At 34.1% G+C, this 21,827-nt stretch overlaps 1 protein-coding gene across 3 annotated transcripts in view; it reads right to left on the reverse strand.

Annotated features, from left to right (window-relative positions):
* The window catches only part of NPHP1 (nephrocystin 1), a 46,774-nt gene that overhangs the window by 18,822 nt on the left and 6,125 nt on the right, over nt 1–21,827 (reverse strand). For all 3 annotated transcript variants that reach the window (XM_031950983.1, XM_031950981.1, XM_031950982.1), the window contains 9 exons: nt 14,934–15,007; nt 13,538–13,598; nt 9,055–9,179; nt 6,413–6,713; nt 5,164–5,265; nt 4,751–4,854; nt 4,360–4,402; nt 3,529–3,613; nt 1,642–1,736 (listed from right to left, as the gene is read on the reverse strand). In XM_031950983.1, coding sequence (XP_031806843.1) covers nt 1,642–1,736; nt 3,529–3,613; nt 4,360–4,402; nt 4,751–4,854; nt 5,164–5,265; nt 6,413–6,713; nt 9,055–9,179; nt 13,538–13,598; nt 14,934–15,007 — 990 coding nt within the window. The remainder of the gene's footprint in view (nt 1–1,641; nt 1,737–3,528; nt 3,614–4,359; nt 4,403–4,750; nt 4,855–5,163; nt 5,266–6,412; nt 6,714–9,054; nt 9,180–13,537; nt 13,599–14,933; nt 15,008–21,827) is intronic.

The following is a 21,827-nucleotide window of genomic DNA, read 5'->3' on the forward strand; positions in this document are numbered from 1 at the left end:
GAGAGCATTTACACCTCAGAAATCAGCAAATATTGCAAAAGCACAGCTTGATTATTGTTTTGTTGATTGTCTAGAGTTTAAAGTTAAGCAAGTGATAGATAAAATATTGGAAATGCACATTAAATTTTGAAGTTACATACACATACACACATATATATATAAGTATGTGTCACACACATATATAAACATTTAATACCCACACCCACACACACACACACACATATATATGGACAGTGAATTGTTAAACATTTACCAGCATACCCTGGCCTTCAATTCAAAGATCCATTACTCTATTTTAAATTTTATTAGAGTTTAGATTTATATCAAAACTAATATTTTTAAGAAAAAATTCATTGCTACCTAGCTGCTTTGGAAATTGAAATATTTCTCTAAGACAAAAAGAAAACTCAAAAATCTTGTTCTACTTTTAGGTAGAGGACAACAGAAGTTAGAAAAGCTCCAAATAGAAAAACCTGACTATTATGTAGAAATTCATTATTTTTGTAATGAAGAGAAGAATCACATTCATAGACAAAATGATAGAAAGGCACAAAAAGGGGGACTAAAGATGATTATTTATATCTATTAATGTGACTTAGAATGCAAATGGTAGGAAAAAATATTGCATTAAGACCTTCTAAATATTCAATTTTTTTATAGATTATGTCAATCAAGGTTAAGTTCTTTCTGATCTTTTCTTTTAAAACAATACATTAACTAAAAAAAATCTTTAATGAATGCCCACCATGTGTAAAGAGCATGAATGAGTACTAAGGAATCTATAAGGAAGGAATAGGATACGTTCACTAAAAATCTAGGTTTTACTAGAAGGGATAATATGTGCATCAATAACTATGATGCAAAGTAGGAGATAAAAACAGAATAATTTGGAGTCAGAAGACATGGGTTTGGGTAGACTCAATGTTCTACCCAAGGAAGAACAATGTTTCTAAAAACAAAGTGGTTCTAAAATATTTACCACTCTTCCTTCCAACTTAAAAACAAGTAGTTTATAGCTTACATCTTTGATTCTGGTAAAGAATGCTAAGTAATATTCTAGGCCTTTCCTCTCCCCAAACAGGAAGATCAATACATTATACCTCACTTTCTCACTCTTAATAATTTAACAAAACAGAAATATAAAATAAATTGTTTTTTCTCCCTGACAGCAGAATTGTAAATGTTAGAGAATTAAAGGGGGCAGTTAGATGGAGCACTGGATAAAGTAGCAGTCCTGGAGTCAGAAGGCCCTGAGTTCAAATCTGGCCTCAGACACTTAACACTTACTAAATGTGTGACCCTGGGCAAGTCACTTAACTGCCTCACCTTCCCCCCCAAAAAAAACCACTTACTAAATGTGTGACCCTGGGCAAGTCACTTAACTGCCTCACCTCCCCCCCCAAAAAAAAGAGAGAGAGAGAATTAAAGAAGACTATAACCCATTGTAATTAAATACTACTTAAGGTTCTGCATTACAAATTAGTTATAATTAAGTTATATTACTATGTTCATAGGCCAAAAAAGTTTTTTATCCTCCAATGTATTATCCAATTCACATATTGAAAATTGTACTTTATTAATATATTTAAGAATATACCTAACTCTTGAAAATGTATAGTTTTTCTGATAGTAAATACTTACAGTGCCATTTTCAGAATCCCATATCATATCTTTAAAAGCCAGTTGTGAAGGGCTAAGTTCAGGCTGTAAAAAGTAACTTGCTTGAAAACGATTTCCTGGAGGAAAAATGATTTTTCTTTTCTTTAATGTTCTTACAGAAAAAGAAATGAAATGCATAATCAAATAATGATCTTGTATTTTTTATCAACATCAGTTATCATATGTCACCTCCTAGGTTCCTGGTATTGTATTAGGAAAGAAGTCATCCTTATAATAAAAGAATCAGAAAGAGGAGAAAAAGGAAAAGTAAAATTAATCAACAAATCCAACAGGTTTGACAGCATGTACAGTATTCTGCATTCAGGTGCACCTCTATTTCTGCAAAGAAGGGAAGGAGGTAAACTCTTTCATTTCTCTATTGGGGTCAGCTATGGTAATATTAGTAACTCAGAACAATGTATCTTCAGGTATCTAATAGTTTACACCATTCTTCTTTTGAGATCTGTTTGCTTCTAAACTTTGACTGTTGTTGAGTTGTGTGCTGCTTTCAGTGACCTGTGACCATACTGTCCATGGGGTTTTCTTGGCAAAGATACTGAACTGGTTTGCTATTTCTTTCTTTAGTGCAGTAAGGCAAACAGGGTTAAGTGACTTGTCTAAGTTCACACAGCTAATAAGTGTCTAAGGCTGCATTTGAACTCAGGAAGATGAATCTTCCTTATTCTAAGTCCTATGCTTTATTCATTGTGCCACCTACCTGCTCTGCTTATAACTAATTTATCGACTAGCAGGATGATTTCAGAAAGGCCTGGAGAGACTTATGTGAACTGATGCTGAGTGAAATGAGCAGTTCCAGGAGATCATTATTTACTTCAACAACAATACTATATGATGATCAATTAGCAATGAATTGAACCAGCTACACCCAGCGAAAGAACTCTGGGAGATGACTATGAACTACTACATAGAATTCCCAATCCCTCTATTTTTGTCCGCCTGCATTTTTGATTTCCTTCACAGGCTAACTGTACACTATTTCAAAGTCCGATTCTTTTTGTACAACAAAATAACTGTATGGACATGTAGACATATATTGTATTTAACTTATACTTTAACTTATTTAACATGTATTGGTCAACCTGCCATCTGGGGGAGGGAAAGAGGGGAAGGAGGGGAAAAATTGGAACAAAAGGTTTTGGAACTGTCAATGCTGAAAAATTACCCATGCATATATCTTGTAAATAAAAAGCTATAATAAAAAAATAACTAATTTAATAATATTTCAAGAAATTTGCCAGTATGAAAAACATGAAAAATAAATTATTAACATAATTTACAGCCTCTGGTCATTTTTTTCAGAATAGTTTTTTATTAACGTATGTTGATTTACAAAATAGATGAGTGCATAAATTATGAGCCTATTTTATTTCAATATCTAATAATTCATCATACTTTATTATCCCTAAAATACTTATTTAAATCATACGAATTTACAATATATAACAGAAATATAAGAAAAAGAATCATGAGAAAACCATCCCAGACAAATAATAGACAAATATTTTGCATGTCAAATCTAAAATTAAAATTAAATATTCAATGTAAAACAAGGGATTATATATATATATATATATATTTAGAAATAAAAATACTTTTAATTTTCTTTTAAAAAAAATCTTCTCTTCTTTCCATGTTAAAAAAAAAACCCAACAACTAAGAATTGCCTTAAAATTTGGCTAATAATTTGCTTCTCTCAAAGAGCAGATAGCTTTCTTCTTTTTAAGGAATGAAACATGATAGCATAAACTAAGTTGAATTATACATGAAATCGGGTACTAAGGTGTTAGAGAACTTAGAATACAAGGTTATTTGGCTTCTAGTCTAAGTAAATGACAATTCAAATCTTACCTTCTTCTAATAGCTGGTGAAGAGTTGATGGTCTAAATCCTGTAGGAATAGCTCCCATAGCAGTCAACACATCAATAGTATTACTCTAGTTATTGAAGAAAAGTAATAGTGATTTTTATGCCTTTTTCTCCACACTTCATAAATTTTTCTTCATGTGATGGAGACATGCATAAGTATATATGCATGTATATACATACATATACACACATATATTATGCCAGTAAAAAATACACATATAAAGGGTGTGAGGAGAGGGAAGTTGTGAATTAGAGAGAAAACAAGGAATTTAATCACAAACTTTGTAAATCAGTGAAACACAATTACTCCCAAGAAATGGTCTGTCTTCCTTTCTAGTTCCACTCCCTGTCTATAGACACCTAATACACAGTGAATTGTTTCATTCAGGCTTATCACTCTAGTTATTCCCCACTCTAATCCCCAATAAAATTTAAAATACTGGTTTTCGTTCCATCAGGACATGATAATGTGATTAACTACTTCATTCTTAATAAATGAAGCTAAGATGTAGTATTAATGATTCATAATGGCTAAGTACTATCCTCTTAAGAGGAGACCAAATGGTGGTAACTAGGTAGAAGGGCAACCAAGAGAAAATACTTGGAGCCAGAGGCTTTACTCAGAGACTGTCAAATTATGTAACGTAAATGCCTTCCTACTCTTAACTAGTTCTACGGTTATATTAGAAAAATGCTTTTTAGATCACAAGATTATCACCCCAAGCCCCATCCCACTTTTGATTATCTAATCTGATATCTATGATAGTTGGATAAAAAAATGAGACATAATTAATATTGTAAGAAAGACACTAACCTCTGTAATAGCTTTTCTAATAGCACTCCAATGAGAATCAGTTCTGGGGACAGATAAAAATAAGAAAATCATATACATATGAAACAGTGTAAAAGCTGTGCCTACTTACTGATATAGGTTCAACACTCATTTAGCTAGTTGAATGTACTAAATTGTCATGGGTGTTAAAATCTAATGCCTTCAGGGTATAATCAAGGGAGGATACAACCTTCCACTATGAAAATGTTCCTAAAGCTAAATTGCTCTTTTGACTTTTAAAAGAACTAAAAAGAATTAAAAGAAAATATATCTAAATTTAAAAAAAAATTCTTTAAGTTATTTTTTGATGAAAAGAATGGAATCAATACATTTTTCCCTGTACCTCCTTTCATACACCCTCAAACATTCTCACCTTGGCTTAATTTCGGTTCCATGGGCTGTTTCATCTACTACCTCTACATCATCTTCACTTTCCCCTTCACTGTATTCCTGTTCCTCTTTCTCTTTAACACAGGGCTGGAAATGATTGAAATAGGTCATTTTTACCATCCACAGAACTCAATTTCTATTTTTAAAAATTTTGCAACATCATTTTTAAAAAAGATATCAGTCCAAGTGCTCAGGGTCATTTAACAGATGCATTGTAGGAGACAGATAGATATTTCTCATGTCTATCCCTTTTAATATAAAGCAATTTTATTGCTAAGGTCATATTAGAAAAAACGCTTCTTAGATCAAAAGGTTCTGCAGTTATACCAAAGGGAAACATGCACAAAAAATGAAAAATTACAATTAAAAAGAAAAAAAATAAATATATGTACCTACCTCCAAGTAGGTTTTGGGAACGAGACCTTTAGTTCCATGAATATTCTTAGCTACCCACCAGCCATCAGGTTTCTTTTTAAGTATGAGGAGAACTTCATCTTTCTTAAAAGAACAAAACAAAAAACCTAGTACCAATAAGTACTTAAGCCTCATGATATGTGCTAAAAAGTATTTTTCTCTTACTTTATATTTAATCTGTTCTAATCTTACCATGATTTTAAATTACCTTTTCAAATAGGATTTGAAAATTACCATTAGAACTAAAATTAATGAAGAATTTCTTGCGTAAATTGCTTACAAAGAGTTGGACGTGACTGAAAAACAAATAAAATGAAGATGAGTTGCTAATTAGCTTGCAACCAAGATGTTTTCCCTCTTAGTTTCATCTGTCAAATGAGGGGCTTAGAAGAAATGATCTTCAAGATTCCTTCAGTTTTAACATTCTATATTCATCCCAAGGATAAGTCTCAAATTCACATCACCTATAATGGAAACTTGAAGTATAGACTCTTCAATATTAAATATATTTCAATATCTTCATCATGATTCTGTAAATTCTACTTTGTTTGAAAGGAATGAGAGGATTTCAGAGCCAGAAAATCATCCAATCCAGTCGATATCTAAGCAAGAATCCCATTTAAATATCCCAAAAAGTGGTCATGTTTGCTTGAAGACCTCTAAGGATCCTATTTCTTCCTACTTACTAAGAAGCCCACTCCCTTTTTAGTAGAATTCAATACTTAATTATTAGGAAGTTTTCCCATACCTCAAGTCTAAATCAGACTCTCTGTAACTTCAACTCTTATTTCTAATAAAGACCAAGGTCTTTGGAACAAGCAGAAAAAGTCCAAAGGAGGTAGACTTTGTTTCATTTGCAGTTTCATAAAAGCTTTATTTGTAAGAATATCTGGCTTTGAGAAAAAGCTTAAGAATCCCATTGCTATGGATTTTAAGTCTCATGATGCAGAGGATAGAATTTTGCCCCCAAAGTTAGAGGAATTGGGTTCAAATTTCTGCAGCTGTGTGACCATGAGAAAGTAGCCAATTCATTCCCTGTGTCTCATCTCCATTTGTAAAATGAGGGGATTGGACAAAATGGTCTTTGTGGTCTTCTCTAGCTCTAGCTCTGATCTCATCTAGCATTTTTATCACATGAGTTAGATATTGCCTTTATGTTATATATATATATATATATATATATATATATATATATATATATTCATTCTTGACACTAGGTGCCCAAATTTACCTTAAATGTGAGATCTCCTGCTTGCTGAGCAACAAAGTCGCCCACAGCAATATATTCGTTGTTAATTGGCTGTTCATCATTAGAGTCATCATCCTCTTCTACTTCTTCTTCCTCCTCCTCCTCTTCACTTTCTTCATCTTCACTATCATCATCATCATCATCATCATTATCATCATCACCACCACCACCATCAGCAGCAGCAGCAGCAGCATCACTATCATTGTTATCATCATCATCATCATCAATTTCTTCAGAGTCTTCTACTTCTTCAGTCTGGGAAATAGCCTGGACTTTCTCTTCTCTGTAATAGATAATTATGACTAGGATCACAAAAAATGAAGGGCAGATACATTCCATGTATGAATCAATGGACAGTAGCTTTGGAGTTGGAGGGTCTGAGTTAAAATCCTACCCCTATGACCTATTTACACCTGGGTGACCTTGGACAAGTTCCTTACCTTGTTGGGGGTCAGTTTCCCCATCTGTAAAATGAAGGGGCTGGACTGTATGGTCCCTGAGGTTCCTTCTACCACTAAGTCTGTGATTGTATGATGCTGCTCTTCCTATGGAAGGGAATCCAGCTTATATAGATGTGCAACAGATGCAGAGATCAAGGGAGGAGGGAAGCGAAGGAAACATGGTCTGTTGCTGGCTAACCCACGCGGATCTGAAAGGCAGTTAGCTCACATATCCAGATGGAAAAGTAGGGGGAAATCAAGGCAAAGGGAAGGAATCTGTTCCTTGGTACAAAGGAGAGGGCAGGGGACTGCAGATCAAATGGTGCTAAGAAATTTTAATATCATACTAGATAGAAATAAGAAAGAAACCCTGATACCAGCAATATGTCATAATAAAATCACCAGTCTGCTGTGGTCATTGGGGAACTATGCTATATTATCATGACATTTGCAACACTGCCTATGGAACTACCTACCTCTTGTGAGTCTGTTTTACTTGATAACCATGTGGATTCAGTTACCATGCTAGTGGAGGGTTATAGTAAATAATACTATTTAGGACCTGGTTAGCCTCCCTTTAGCTAGTCTCCATATCCAGTGGAGGATAGAATGTTTTACTCAGAATATAGTCTAACCCTTGCCATCATCTGGACCACCATTTTCCAGCTGAAGGCAGCCAAAGAGTCCCAGGAAGAGCAGCTGCACCTACAGACCAGCAGCCCTGCTATAGCCCAGCCCTGCCACAATCATCCAGGGAAGTTGCTCCTGGAGATGAGACCGGAAAACTACCTCTTCAGGTACTACTGAACCTATATAGCACCCCAACAACCATTGCTCCCGAGGCCTGGAAAAGAAAGACCCATCCCTAAAGTTCTTGGCATTGCAAAGGCCTCCACATTAGAAATGGATGTGGCTTTTTATCAAGAGAAATGACATCAAGGAATATCCATTACCATCTGTTTTCCTGATACCCTAAGGACTACCAGGCCTTTCCAACTAGCTCACAGCTAAAACTGAACTTGTTTCCCCTATTAAAGTGAGTTCCTTAAGCCCAACGACTGGCTCCACTTTCTGTTTGTATCCCCAGAACTTAGCATGGCATATTGTACATAGTGCTTTTTTATCCATTCATTCAATGTAGAAACATAACAATATAGATATAACCATGAGAATGATATTATAATCAACCAACAAATATTCAAATTTTATTTCAAGAATCTTTTTCAATATTATCAATTCTTAACTTTTCTTTAAATATTTCACTTATAACCCTCAAGACAATCTCTTGAGTTTTTACATTCTTATTTCATCTCTCTTGTATTTTAATCTTTTCTTCCCAAAGAGACTATAAGCTTCTGGAGAAGAGGAGATACTGGGGAGGATACAGAGAAGTATAACATTAAGTGACACTGATCACCTTCGGTTCTTCCTCCATGATACTGCATTTTCCAACACTGGAGATTTTCACTGGCTGTGAAACATTCTTCCTTCTTATTTCTCCTTTCTCTCCAGTTTCCCTTAGTCTCATTTACTGCAAGAAGCCTCTCCCTGTCCTCCTAAATCTTGGTGTCTTCCCTCTGGGTTTATCTTCTATTTATCCTGTAAATATTTTGTTTGTATAGTTTTCTGTACATGGATCTCCCCCATTGGATTTGAAAGCAGGGAGTAATTGGTTTGGGGTTTGTTTTTTGCTGTTGTTGTTTTGCCCATCTTTCTATAACCAGTGCTTAGCAGAGTATCTATCACACAGCAGATACTTTATAAATATGCTTGCTTAATGATTAATAAATAATTGTTTATTGTAATGCCTCTCGTTTATAGCTATGTTGTTACTTCTGTTTGGAAATAAACATTAAAAATTCCTTCAATCTGAATAGAGAATACCAAAAGGTAGTGATATAAGAAGAATAATTATGTCTCAACTTCATTTTCTTTAGTACAGCTACATGAAATCTACCATTATTAACTGGCATCACAAAAACTATGTTAGTGAAACAGTATCATGAGGGCAATTTGTTCCACAGGAACAATGCCATAAATCTAATGATACTACTGCATATATATGTGAAATATATACTTCACAATCTGGTAGTATATGTTAAAAGATAAATGATGTAATTATAAAGCATTATTATTTGTAACAGTGTTATAAGGATTATGACTAGTGAAAAAAAATTAACATACGGAGTTACATTTTCTTTACTTATAGTCACAGCAAGTTCTTGCAGCTGCTTTGTAAGCTTTTCCAAAATGTTTTCTTCATCTTCTTTTCTCTGGTTGTAGCTTCCCACAGGTGCTAGTTCATCACCCTATAAAAGAAAATTGCATCATATAAAAATACTAGGTAATTTTAATTCTCAATCACATTCATTTTGTTGTTGTTTTTAAAATTAATTTAATTTTTTTGTTGTTGCCAAACTGTTGCTCGCTCTCTCTTTCCATCACACACTAGAGAAAGTCACCATTTGACACAAATTTATAAATATATATAAAACCAAACTATAAATGCTTGGGTTTGTTAGTTCTTTTTCTGAGGTGGATAGCATCTTCTTTCATAGGTCCTTTGTAATTGACTTGAGTATTTGTGATAAACAAACTTCACAATTGTTCTTTGAACAATATTGTTACTGCATACATAGTTCTATTGATTCATTTCACTTTTTATTATTTCATTTAAATCTTTCCCTGTTTTTCTAAAATCAACCAGCTCATCATTTCTTACAGCACAGTATTTTTCCATCACAATTTCCTCAATTTCTTTTTTTTTCTGCCATCACAATATTTTAGAACACACAGGTTCTTTCCTTTTTCCCTGATCACCTTAGGAAACAAATCTAATAGTGGTATTGCTAGATCAAAGGATATAAACATAGTTTTCTAACTCTTTGGAAATAATTCCAGATTGCTCTCCAAAATGGCTGGATCAGTTCACAATTCTAACAAGTGTATTAGTGTCCCAATTTTTCTAAATCCCCTCCAACATTTGTCATTTCCATCTTCTTTCATTATAACCAATCTAATAGGAATGAGATGTCTCAAAGTTGTTTTAATTTACATTTCCTTGAATACTAATGATTTTTTATATGACTATATGTCATTTTGATTTCTCCATCAAAAATCTGTCGGTTAGTATGCTATAACTATTTATCATTTGGGGAATGACTCATAGTCTTATAAATCTGACAAAATTCTCTATATATTTGAGATATGAGACCAAATGTCTATGGAAATTTCCCTCCAATTTTCTATTTTCCTTCTAATCTAGGCTACATTGGTTTTATTTGTAGAAAAACTTTTAATATAATTAAAATTATTAATTTTTCATCTAACAATGCTCTCTATATTGTGCTTATTCATAAATACTTCTCCTTTCACAAATCTGATAAGTAAAATGTTCCAAGTTCTTCTAATTTATATAATATTTCCCTTTATATCTAAGTCATGTATCCATTTTGATCTTATCTTGGTAAAGGGTGTCAAATGTTGATCTCCACTTAATTTCTCCCAGAGAGCTTTCCTGTTTTCCCAACAATTTTTACTTAATAGTATATACTTATCCCAAAAGCTTAAATCTTTACATTTGTCAAATACAAAGTTACTTTAATCATTTACAACTATGTATTGCATGCAGACACTGTTCCAACAATTCACTTTTCTATTTTTTAGTTAGTACCAGATTGCTTTGATAATTGCTTCCAAAAAACATAGTTTAAGATCTGGTACTGCTCAACTTTCTTCTTTTACATTTTTTTTCAATTCCTTTGATATTCTTGATCAAATTCTTTGATTTTCTCTCCTTCCAAATGAATTTTATTATTATTTTATTTCAATTCAATAAAATACTTTTCTGGTGAATTAATTGGGATGACATGAAATTAAATTCTGAAGTACTACCACATATCTATTAGATTGGCTAATAAGACAAAAAAAAAAATGACAAATGGATTTGTGAACTGATTCAACCATTCTGTGGAGCAATTTGGAATTGTGCCCAAAGAGCTATAAAAACCTTCATATCCTTTGATCTAGCAATACCACTACTTGGGTCTGTATCCCAAAAGAGATTTTAAAAATTATAAAAAAGGAAAAGGGCATATGTGCAAGAGATATTATTTTTATGGTGGCAAAAAATTGGAAAGTGAGGGGATCTGCCCATCACTCGGGGAATGGCCTGAATTGATTATGATACGTAATAGTGATGGAATACTATTGTGCTATAACAAATGAGGAGGAGGATGTATTCAGAGAAATCTGGAAAAACTTCCATGAATTTCCATGATGCAAAGGGAAAAATATTGTGTCCAAATTAAAACCAATATTTTAAGATGATCAGCTATGAATAATGTAACTATTCTCAGCAACACAATGATCCACAACAATTCTAAAGGACTTATGATGAAAAATGCTATCCATACTCAGAGAAAGAACTGATGGTGTCTGAGTATAGACTGAAGCATACTTTTTTTTAAAACTTTATTTTTCTTGAGGGTTTTTTTTTTTTTTTTTGGTCTATGTTTTCTTTCACAACATGACTATTATGGAAATGTTTTGCATGACCATACATGTATAACTTATATTGAATTACCTGTATTCCCTGTGGGGGGGAGGAAGGGAAAGAATGAATGTTAAAAATTGCTTTTACATATAACTGAGTAAAAATAAAATACCAAATAAAAAAGAAATAATGCTTGCTGATGGTTTTAGGTAGATACTTATTGTCTTAAGGAAAAATCTACTAATATCTATGTTTTCAAGGGATTTTAATAAAAATGAGTATTGTATTTTATCAAGAGCGTTATCTACATCTATTACATGATAATTATATGATATATTATATATATAGATATAATCATATGATATAATCAATTATGTTAATAATTTTCCTTATATTAAACCATTTCTGTGCTCTTGATATAAATCCCATTTGATTACCATGCATAATCTTTATGCTATATTGTTGAAGTCTCCTGGGCTAATATTTTATTTAGGATTTTTGAATTCCCATCAATTAATGAAATTGATCCATAATTTTCTTCTGTATTTATTTTTTTGGTTTAGGTATCAGGACCACATTTGTTTCATAAAAGGAATTTTGTGGGACTCTTTCTTTGCCCCTTATTCCAAATAATTTATTCAAAATTGGATTTAGTTGATCTTTAAATGTGTGGTAGGAATTATTTGGAAATCCATTTGGTCCTATGCTTTTTTCTTATGGTCTGTTCAATTTTTTTTTTTTCTAAAACAGGTTTATTTAGATGTTCTATTTCTTCTTCTGTTAATTTAGGTATTTTATATTTTTGTAAATATTATTTCATTTCACCTAAATTATTAAAATGGATAGGCATATAATTGGACAAATTAACTACTAGTAATTGTTTTGATTTTGTTTCATTATGGTATAATCCCCCTTTTCAGTTTTGATATTAGTAATTTGGTTTTCTTCTCTTTTTAAAAATCATATTAACTAATGGTTTACCTATTTTTTCATAAAATCAATTTCTAGTTTTATTAATTCAATGGTTTTCTTACATTACATTTTATTAATCTCATCTTTAATTTTTAGGATTTTCAATTTGGTGTTTAATTGGGGATTTTTAATTTCTTCCTTTTTTTTTTTTTTTAAAGTTGAATATCCAATTCATTGGTCGGTTCTTTTTCTAATTTACTGGTATCAGCATTTAGAGATATAGATTTCATATATGTTATTTCCTCTTAAACTCAATTCTGATAAGAATACTTAGCACCTTCATCTTTCTATCCTTCACCTGTCCCCACTGTAATAATTCTTCCATTCATGCCTCATTTGTATGATATAGTTACTCCATTTTCCTTGATTTTATTTTTTTATGATCATTCCATCTTATTCACCTCAAACCCAACCCTCTACATATGTATGCTGTTTCAAACTACCCAAGTAATATAACATTCTTAAATGTTATAGATTACTTTTTCCTATATATGAAATAAACATTTTGGCCTCATTAAATCCTTTATAATTGGTCTTTAATGTCTACCTACCTCCTTATGCTCCCCCCAAAACTAGTATGTCAAATTTTCCATTTAGTTCTGGTCTTTTTGTCACAATGCCTGACAGTCCTTTAGTTCATTAAAGATCTTTTTTTTTTTTTTTTTTTCCAATTCAGAATTAAACTCAGCTTTCCTGGATAAAGTATACTTGGTTATAAACCCAGCTTCCTTTCTATCTGGTATATAATGTTTCATGCCTTTTGGTCACCACTAAATTTTGTGTTGTCCTGACTGTGGCTCCGCCACAAAAAATTATTTTTTTTCCCTAGTTGCTTATAATATTTTCTTGATCTGGGAGCTTCAAATTTTGGCTATGATATTCCTGTGAGTTTTCATCTTGGAATCTCTTTCAAGTGGTGATCTATGGATTTTAAAAATTTCTATTTTGTAAAACTTCAGGAAAATGTTCCTTAATAATTTCTCAAACTATAATGCCTATTCATTTTAACACAAAAAAAGAAAGAAAAAAGAAAAAGCCAGAAAATCAACAGAAAAGTGTAAATAATCGCTTCACAGAGGCTTTTCTACTGATGTCAACGCAAGTATTTAAGACTTCGACATTTCCAAAGTTTCAGTTCACTCCGCTTGCTCGATAGAATAATGAAATATTCTTTTCCATGTCACTGACTGAAATACTTACTTTGTTTAAATTTTTAAGAGCCCTTCTGTTTTCATCTATTTCTCTTTTCAACTGAATACATCTGAAAACCAAAGGAAAAACAAAGAATGGATTTTATATTGTCAAGAACTCATCCAAGAAAAGTTTTTCAAGCTCTGAAATATTTTATAGAAAGGTAGACTTTTTTCCTAGCAGTGGGGAAGGAAATTATATGGAACTGCAATTTTATTGGCATAGGAAAAATTCTCATATGTAGAGAGTTTTTCCTATGCCAATAAAATTTCAGGCATCAGGTTTTTTTTTTTTTTTTTTTAACCTTTCAAACAAGTCTTAAATAATTGCTTGTACTGACAGGTTAAGTTGTTTCCACATGGTTGCAAAATGAGTATATCAGAACTAAGATGTGAACCCCAGTCTTTCTAACTTCAAGCACAATTCTCTTTTTGCTATGCAAGGCTATATATCTTAGAAATTTTAACAACTACTAATATTTTGGTAGAAGTTTGGATTTCTATTTATGTAAGGTAAAGCTAAATCAATTGACATATAATACACTAAACTGAAATATACAGAGAATAAAGACAATTTGTATCAAAATAGCCTTACTTAAACATATGAATGTGTAAATATGTAAAATGTACTCTTCAGTCCAAAAAGGTTTACTTCTTTCTTTCCTAAAATAGGTAAATATTAAAAAAAAGGAGCAGAAAAGAAAACTGAGAAAAACAGATAAGATAGAAGAATGGGAATTTAAGGACAGAAAAGGGTAATCACCTTATTAATGTCCACACCAGCAATCTAGGCTTGCACCCTACTTTCTAAGACATTACTTTTATAAAGGGTAATATCCCAATATATCTTTGGGATATACTATCCTTTGTAAAAGTAAATATCCATAAAGGACAACATCTGACCCAGTAACCTACATTTTGAATAATGATTTATATTTCACGTTGGGAGTTGGATCAGATGATATCAGAGGTACCTTCTAATTTTCAAATTTGAGAATTCAGAACAGATTGATAAAAATATCAGATAAAAGCTAGTATATGAAATCTTATTTTAAGTAAAACAGTATTCAGTAATACCAAATGGCTTTTTCCTTGTTTCCCTCAAATGTATAAAATTATGAAAGCAATATTACTTCTTGAATGCCTGAGCACTTATTTTCTATTGTCTATAGACACCATCTTCCCTATGTTTGGATTTGTTGACAGGCTAGGTATAGTAGTAACTGTGGGGAATATGCTTAATTTAAATTTAAACATTTTTAGCTTATTGTTTTTCACTAATTTTTACTCATCTAGTCTTTTTTTAAAATACTATAAATGACAAAAGAAACACATTTTTCAAGTAATGTATACAACAAATTCTAGTATTACTGCCCCCAAAATTATGCTATTTGTTAGCATGTTACCTCTGATAAATTTCCCGCCTTTTTTTGGCATCAAGGGCTCCTTTCAGTTGACTCTCGGAAAGCAACCGTCCAACCTAAAATAATTGTGAAATTACACAATGAAATTTCATGTTCAGCATTCTGAATTTTAGTGTTACATGACTTAAAAAGTTTTCATTCATATGCTTTAAAATTCCTATAAAAATCATATAACTTTGCTAATATTCCCTCCAGAGAAAGAGTAAGTAGGCTCATATATACATATTCTTCTTATATCTGTGCTTCCACTGCACTGAATGGTGGTACAGTGGATAGAGCCTCAGGCCTGCAAGTCAAGGAAGACTTATCTTCCTGAGTTCAAATCTGACCTCAGATACTTACTATCAGAATAGTAGATACTTCTTACTAGCTGTGTGACTCTAGGCACTTAATCCTGTCTGCCTCAGTTTCCTTATGTATAAAAATGAGCTGGAAAAGGAAACAGCAAATCACTCTTTGCCAAGAAAAAGAGTCAGATTGAAACAACTCAACAACAGTAACATTGCATTGATTATCTAGAGAAAACAAATTGGAGAGAAACAGGAAAGAAAAGTTGTTTGCTAAAGAAAGTTAACAACTGTCTAACTGTTCAGAGTCAACAATTCAGCTACCTCTAATTCAGGCAGCTCTGGAGTAGTCAATCATAATGAACAAAATGTATTAAGTTCTTAGGCTATTTGCACTAAGGGAAATAGTCTGGAACTTGGCTCACTTTCTTTTACCATGGCTCATTTCTGCTAAATTTGTCATCTGTGGAAAATAAAGTTAGCTTGAATTGTCTAAAAGCTCTTTTTATACTCTCCTTTGAAGCCATTAATTGGCTTAAAAGTTTCTCTTATCTATGTTGAATAATATGAATTTTTCTTACCTTTCTTTATAAATTACAATTTATAATTACCTGTTGCTATTTCATTAAGCAAACTACCCGTCCTGACTGTATGTGTGCATATATGCTAAAGCTGTGTTTCAGGCCTTCTCTCTCTATTTTCTCACTTAGCAACTTCATCACTCCTAGGTCATGCTGGAGCCAGTTCAAACTGGCTCAGAGCCCACTGTTAAATTTTCAGTGTGAATATTTATACCTCAGAAATAAACTATCAATTGCTACAAATCAGGGTTTTATTTCTTGTTTTGTTGATTATCTAGACTTAAGTGATAGAGAAAGAGCTGATAATATAATATATATTAAATTGAAAATCTTTTTTTTTTTCTTCTGCAAAGCCAGTTGCTAGACATTACCAGTACACCCCTGATGTTCCCAAGGATAATTTCACAGACAAACATCCCACCCTAGTCTTTCTCTTGAGCTCTAAGCCTACATTTTGGAAATTCCAAATTAGTGTCCCATAGGTATCTCCAACTCTAACTCAGGGACTCCAAAGCTGAGCTTATTATCTTTTTCCTCCAAAGCCCACTTCAAAGCCCTAAAGCTGCCCATGATTTCTCAATCTCCCAGACTTCACATGCCTAATCAATCACCAGATCTTGTCATTTCTACACTTCTTATCATTCCACAATCTCTCTCATCTACTCCCTTCTTTCTATTCACACCACCAGTCTTCCAGTTTAATATCTCATCTCCTCTGACCTAGAACCTCCCCATAGTTTCTGGATTGTTATCTTTTCCTCTAATCTCCTCTCTAGTCCTTTCTTCATACAATTGCCAAGGTAACTTTCACTCCCCTATTCTAAATAAATGTCAATGGTTCTCTTTTGCCATTAGGACCAAATATAAGCTCATCTGGTTAGGTTTTTAAAATTCTTTCCAACCTGACTCCAAACTAACTAATAATATGCATGATATCCCCTTTTGAAAACTCTATAGTACAGTTATGATATTCCATCTCCAGTCTCCTTACCTTTACCCTGGCCGTCCCTGTGGTTAGAGGGTTTATTTTTGCCTCTAAAAATACCTTGTTTCCTTCAAAACTATCTTCTACATGAAAGCCCTAGGTGATAGTGCCTATCCCACCCAATTTACCTCCTCCTTACTTAGGCACCATGCCAGGCATATATTATGCACTTAACAAATACTTTGTATATGAGTATATATACACACATATATATATATATATATATACATATATATGTATATATATATATAATATATGGGTATGTTTGTCCATTTATTTGCCTATTAGGATTGTCTTCTCTGGGGTAATGCAAACTCCTTGAGATTTGGGACTGTTTTCATTTCTTGCAGCTGATGGTATAGCAGAAAGAGTGCTAGGTCTGGAGATAGAAAGACAGGAATTTAAATTCAGCCTCAATTGTGTGATCCTGGACAAGTCACTTAACTTTGTCTGGATTTCCTTAACTACAGAATGAGGATAATAATAGTACCTACTTCAAATGAGATATTTGTAAAAATGCTTACACATATAAGAAATGCAATATGATTTCTGAAAAAATCTGGGAAAATTTATGTGAACTGATATTTGTATCAGTTATTTGTATCAGTAAGCAGAAACAGGAGAACATTGCACACAGCAACAGCAACACTACACAAAGAACATCTGTAAATGGCTTAGCTATTCACAGTAATACAATGATCCAAGATAATTCCAAAGGGTTCATGAAGGAAAATATGCCCCTTCAGAAAAAGAACAAGTGTCATCTAAATATCTACTGAAGCATGCTATTTTTCCTCTCCCTTTCTTTTTTTGAGTTTTCTTGCACAAAAAGACTTAAATAGAAATGTTTTACTTGATTGCACATATATAACTTATATCAGATTGCTTACCACCTCAAAGAAGGGGGAAGGGAAGAAAAAAGAATAGTTTAGAGCTCAAAACTTTTTCAAAAAGGACAATGAGAGGGGCAGCTAGGTGACGCATTGGCTAGAGCACCAGCCCTGAAGTCAGGAGGACCAGAGTTCAAATTTGGCCTCAGATACTTAACACTTACTAGCTGTGTGACCAGGCAAGTTATTTAACCTCAAATGTCTCAGCAAAATGTATATATGCATATATATATATGTATATATACATATATATTAACACAGGGCCTGGCACATAATAAGCTCTATATAAATGCTTATTCTTTCCCCCTTCCTTTTTCTTCTTCTTGTCTTTGCAGCCCTATTACATAGCCATGTTTGGCACATAATGCTTGCTGAGTGATTTATCTTCATAATTCTCTAGACTTTAGAATGAAACACTTTTTTTAGTATGACATATCTAGAATACAATTCTTTCCTTCCTCATATTGCTTTGCATTTTATTTATTTATTTTTGGCCTGAATAAAGGCTGCATCTTCCAGTAGAATGCATTCTTCTTTACTTTGTTTTTTATCTCCAGTAACTATGGTTCTTTGTGTACTTAGGTGCTTAAAAAATTCTTATTGAATTGACTGAAACCTGACATGCTGAGGCATTTAATTTTACACAGTCCTCCAACTTCTGCCCTTGGAAGGCTTAATTTTTATTCCAACTCTGTACTGCCAATTCTCTGTGAAACACTGTACCTCCAAGAATTTTTCTCTGATTTTAGAAGCGAAAGGCTCAAAATGAGTATCATACGTTCACTTTAACAATGTTGTAATCTGTGAACAATCACAAAAGGATGACAGAATTTAGTAACTGACCAGATGAAAAACCAGACAAGCCTTCCAATGTAACAGAAGTCTAACTGAAGAAAGATTTTAGTGTTGATGGGTGGTAGAGTTGACCCCTTTGATCAGTACTGTGTAATGTCAAGAGTAGAAGAGGGGAACTAGAGACCTGAATTCCATTCCTAGTTCTATTGCAAAATAGATAAAAGGCATTGGGCCAATATTTTTCATTCTCTGAATCTTCTCAGAAAGGCATAAAATGATCTACAAAGCATCATAAATTCAGACCTGGGAATATTAGAAGTCATCTAGTCAACCCTCTTCACTTACAAATAATAAAAACCAAGAGAATTAGGGTACTTTGTACAAGGTCACATGGGAATTTAATTGACAAAACCAGCATTCATAGCCCACCCCTAACTTCCATACCAGCATTCCTCCCACTGCACCAAAGTCATCCAAAATAGACTTCTCTGGGACCTATCAATTCTAAGAACACATGGTTCTTTGACTGCAACCCTGTCTGCCTCGATGATGTCTTGAAAATCTCAAGAGACACATCTCCCTTCTCTTTATTCCTATTGCCACCACCATTACCATCTTCATTAAAATGTTCCATCTTATCTTCATTACAAACTTGGTGGATTATTGCAACAGTTCTTTATACAGGAGGATGCCGGTTCCCTGGACAGTAATAGGAAAGGTAGGAATGGGGGGAGGTTGAGAGAAAGATAATTTAGTTTTGGGCATGAGTTTAAACTGCTTGGGACACACAGCATGAATTGTCCAGTACACAGCTGGAAATGGGAGACTGGTAATAAGAAAATGAGAATTGTATAGAGATGTTTTGAATCCATATAAGCTGATTAGATCATCGAGTAAAATTAGATCATCATTAGAGGAAGAGAAGAGAAGAGAAGAACTCAAAACAGAGTCTTGGAGGATAACTACAATTAGTAGGCTTTATCCAGATGGAGATCCAGCAGAGTGTGTCTGGAGATGCAGGAAAAAGCTGTGTCACAAAATCTTTTCATAGATAAGGAAAATTCCTCAATAAAAGAGGTCTGCAGTTTTTCTATAGTGGTACTTCATTATTTGTAGAAGGCACAAAAAGTATACAAAATGAGTACTCAATAACTTTTTCCTAACAAGGAGTATATCTCCAGTTCTCAAGCTAACTATTCCTCCCCATCCAATTCTCCACTGGGGTAAGTCGGGGTTCCAGCTGAGAGAAACAAGCCAGCCCCTCTCAGTTCTGCCTAGCCTAACTCAGCTCAACTCCTCTCTTCTTGACCCACTCATTTTCTGAAAGGAATTTCAACTTTTTATACTCTTCCCCTATTCCATGCTGTCCAAGTTTCCTTGAGATGGGAGAAGGGGGCTGGATGAAGAAGAGGAAGCTGTGGTCACATGCCTTCTGCTACCATCTGGAACTCAGGGCTAGCAGGAGTCTGGGGTTGATATCTCTTCCATCTGGGCTCCTGCTACTGTTGCTCTCGCCAACACCACTACTCCTACTCCTTCTGCTTCTCCTGTTGCTCTGTGCCCCTTCTAACACTAATGTCCTGGGAGGCAGTAGCTCGTGCTGCAGCCTCACCATCCTGCAAGAACTGCTTCCTGACCTGCCCACAGACATGCACAACTTTCAGAATGTGGACTCCAACCTGACAGTCCTATACATGGCTGCTTTTGCTGGGGAGTTGCTGCTCACACTCAAGGGGCAATAGCAATGGTGGCAGGAGCTGGGCAGTACACCTGGACAACCTCACATCCCTACTGCACAACTGAGACAACAACCACTTGTAACAAGGGCCAAACAATAGTCAAGTACTGACGCATGTTTTTCTCATCAAATTGTTTTGATTCTTGAATTCTTTGTTTTGAAGCATTAGAGGATGTATGGTACCAGAAAATTTCACAGAAAGGTTAAGTGAATTGACTAGAAATAAACAGCTACTTTGTGTCAAAGGCAAGATTGAATCCACCTACCTTGTAACTATCAAAACTGTTTTTAGTCCACAAATATGAAGATATCAGTCCTCTTAAAAAAAAAAGCGGGGGACAAGATGGGAAAAAATCCACTTTCCTGTTTCTTACCCTCTTTATCAATATTAATCAGCCTCAAAAAGCGACTGCCAAAAAGATAAGAAGAAACCCACCAGCCGGAAAATCTGGCCGAAAAGGTTTTCCGGGGGAACACACAGACCGGAGAGAAATTAGGTTCTGAGGAGAGCCTCAAACCGAAAGGAAAGCAAGATTCCCCGCCCAGCCCCAACCCGCAGTACGGGCTTTTCCCTTGGGTGTTGGGATCCCAGGGGGAGGACAGCCCAGGGTTACTCCAATCTGGGTGGGGGAGCTGGCTTTGGGGCCAAGAGCTTTCCAGGGCCAAGGGGCAGAGACACCAGAGTTGGGGCGTCGCGGCCGCAAACCAAGTCCCACAAGAGGTCCAGCCTGGGGCAGGGAACCCCAATTAGTTCTAGCTGAGGCGAAACCAGAACTGCCCACCCCTTAGTTTAGCTGAGGGAATGCTAACCCACAAGCCCAACCGCACTGATAGTCGGCCAGTGCTAATCCACTTCCTGTTGGGGAAAAAACCCCCACCAGAGCACTCCCAACCTGGGATTTGAAATCGTTTTACCTCCCGCCCGAGGAAGTGGAACCCCTTTGCCTAGGAGGATCCCAAAGGCAAAACATGAATAAAAAGATAAAAAGAATGATCAACAGCTTCATGCAGAAAAAAGAGCAGCAGGTCAGCAAACCTGAAGAGACCCCCAGCAAAAATGCATCAGACGTCCTCCTTTATGATGCCCCATAGAAGAAATTAAAACCCAAAGAGAGTTAGAAGATAAATGGGGAAAGGAAAGGGAAAGTTTTAAAAGAGAGCAAAAAACCCCTGAAATAATTGGGTAAAAAATCTCAGGAAAAAGAATTTAATTTAAAGAATCACTAGAAAGTAGGATTTGAATTGGAAAAGAACCCTAAAAGAAAGTAGGATCTGGAATTGAAAAAGACAAAGAACACGCAAAAGTAGGATCTGTGAAGGAAAAGACAAAGAACACGGAAAGTAGGATCTGGAATTGAAAAGAAAATAATAAAAAAAAAAAATTAGGAAAAAAAAATCACAGACCAAAACAATACATTTAAAACCCAATTGAAAAACAAAAGAAGTAAAAAAGCAATGAAGAAAAATAATTTTAAAATTGAACTGAAAAATGAAAAAATTGAACAAAAATAAATAACAAAAAAAAAAATGACAAACTGGAAAAAACCATGAATTACTTCAAAAACGACAACTGAAAATAGATTAGGAGAGATAACTTGAG

Source organism: Sarcophilus harrisii, chromosome 2, assembly GCF_902635505.1.
Source record: "Sarcophilus harrisii chromosome 2, mSarHar1.11, whole genome shotgun sequence".
Classification (NCBI taxonomy): domain Eukaryota; kingdom Metazoa; phylum Chordata; class Mammalia; order Dasyuromorphia; family Dasyuridae; genus Sarcophilus; species Sarcophilus harrisii.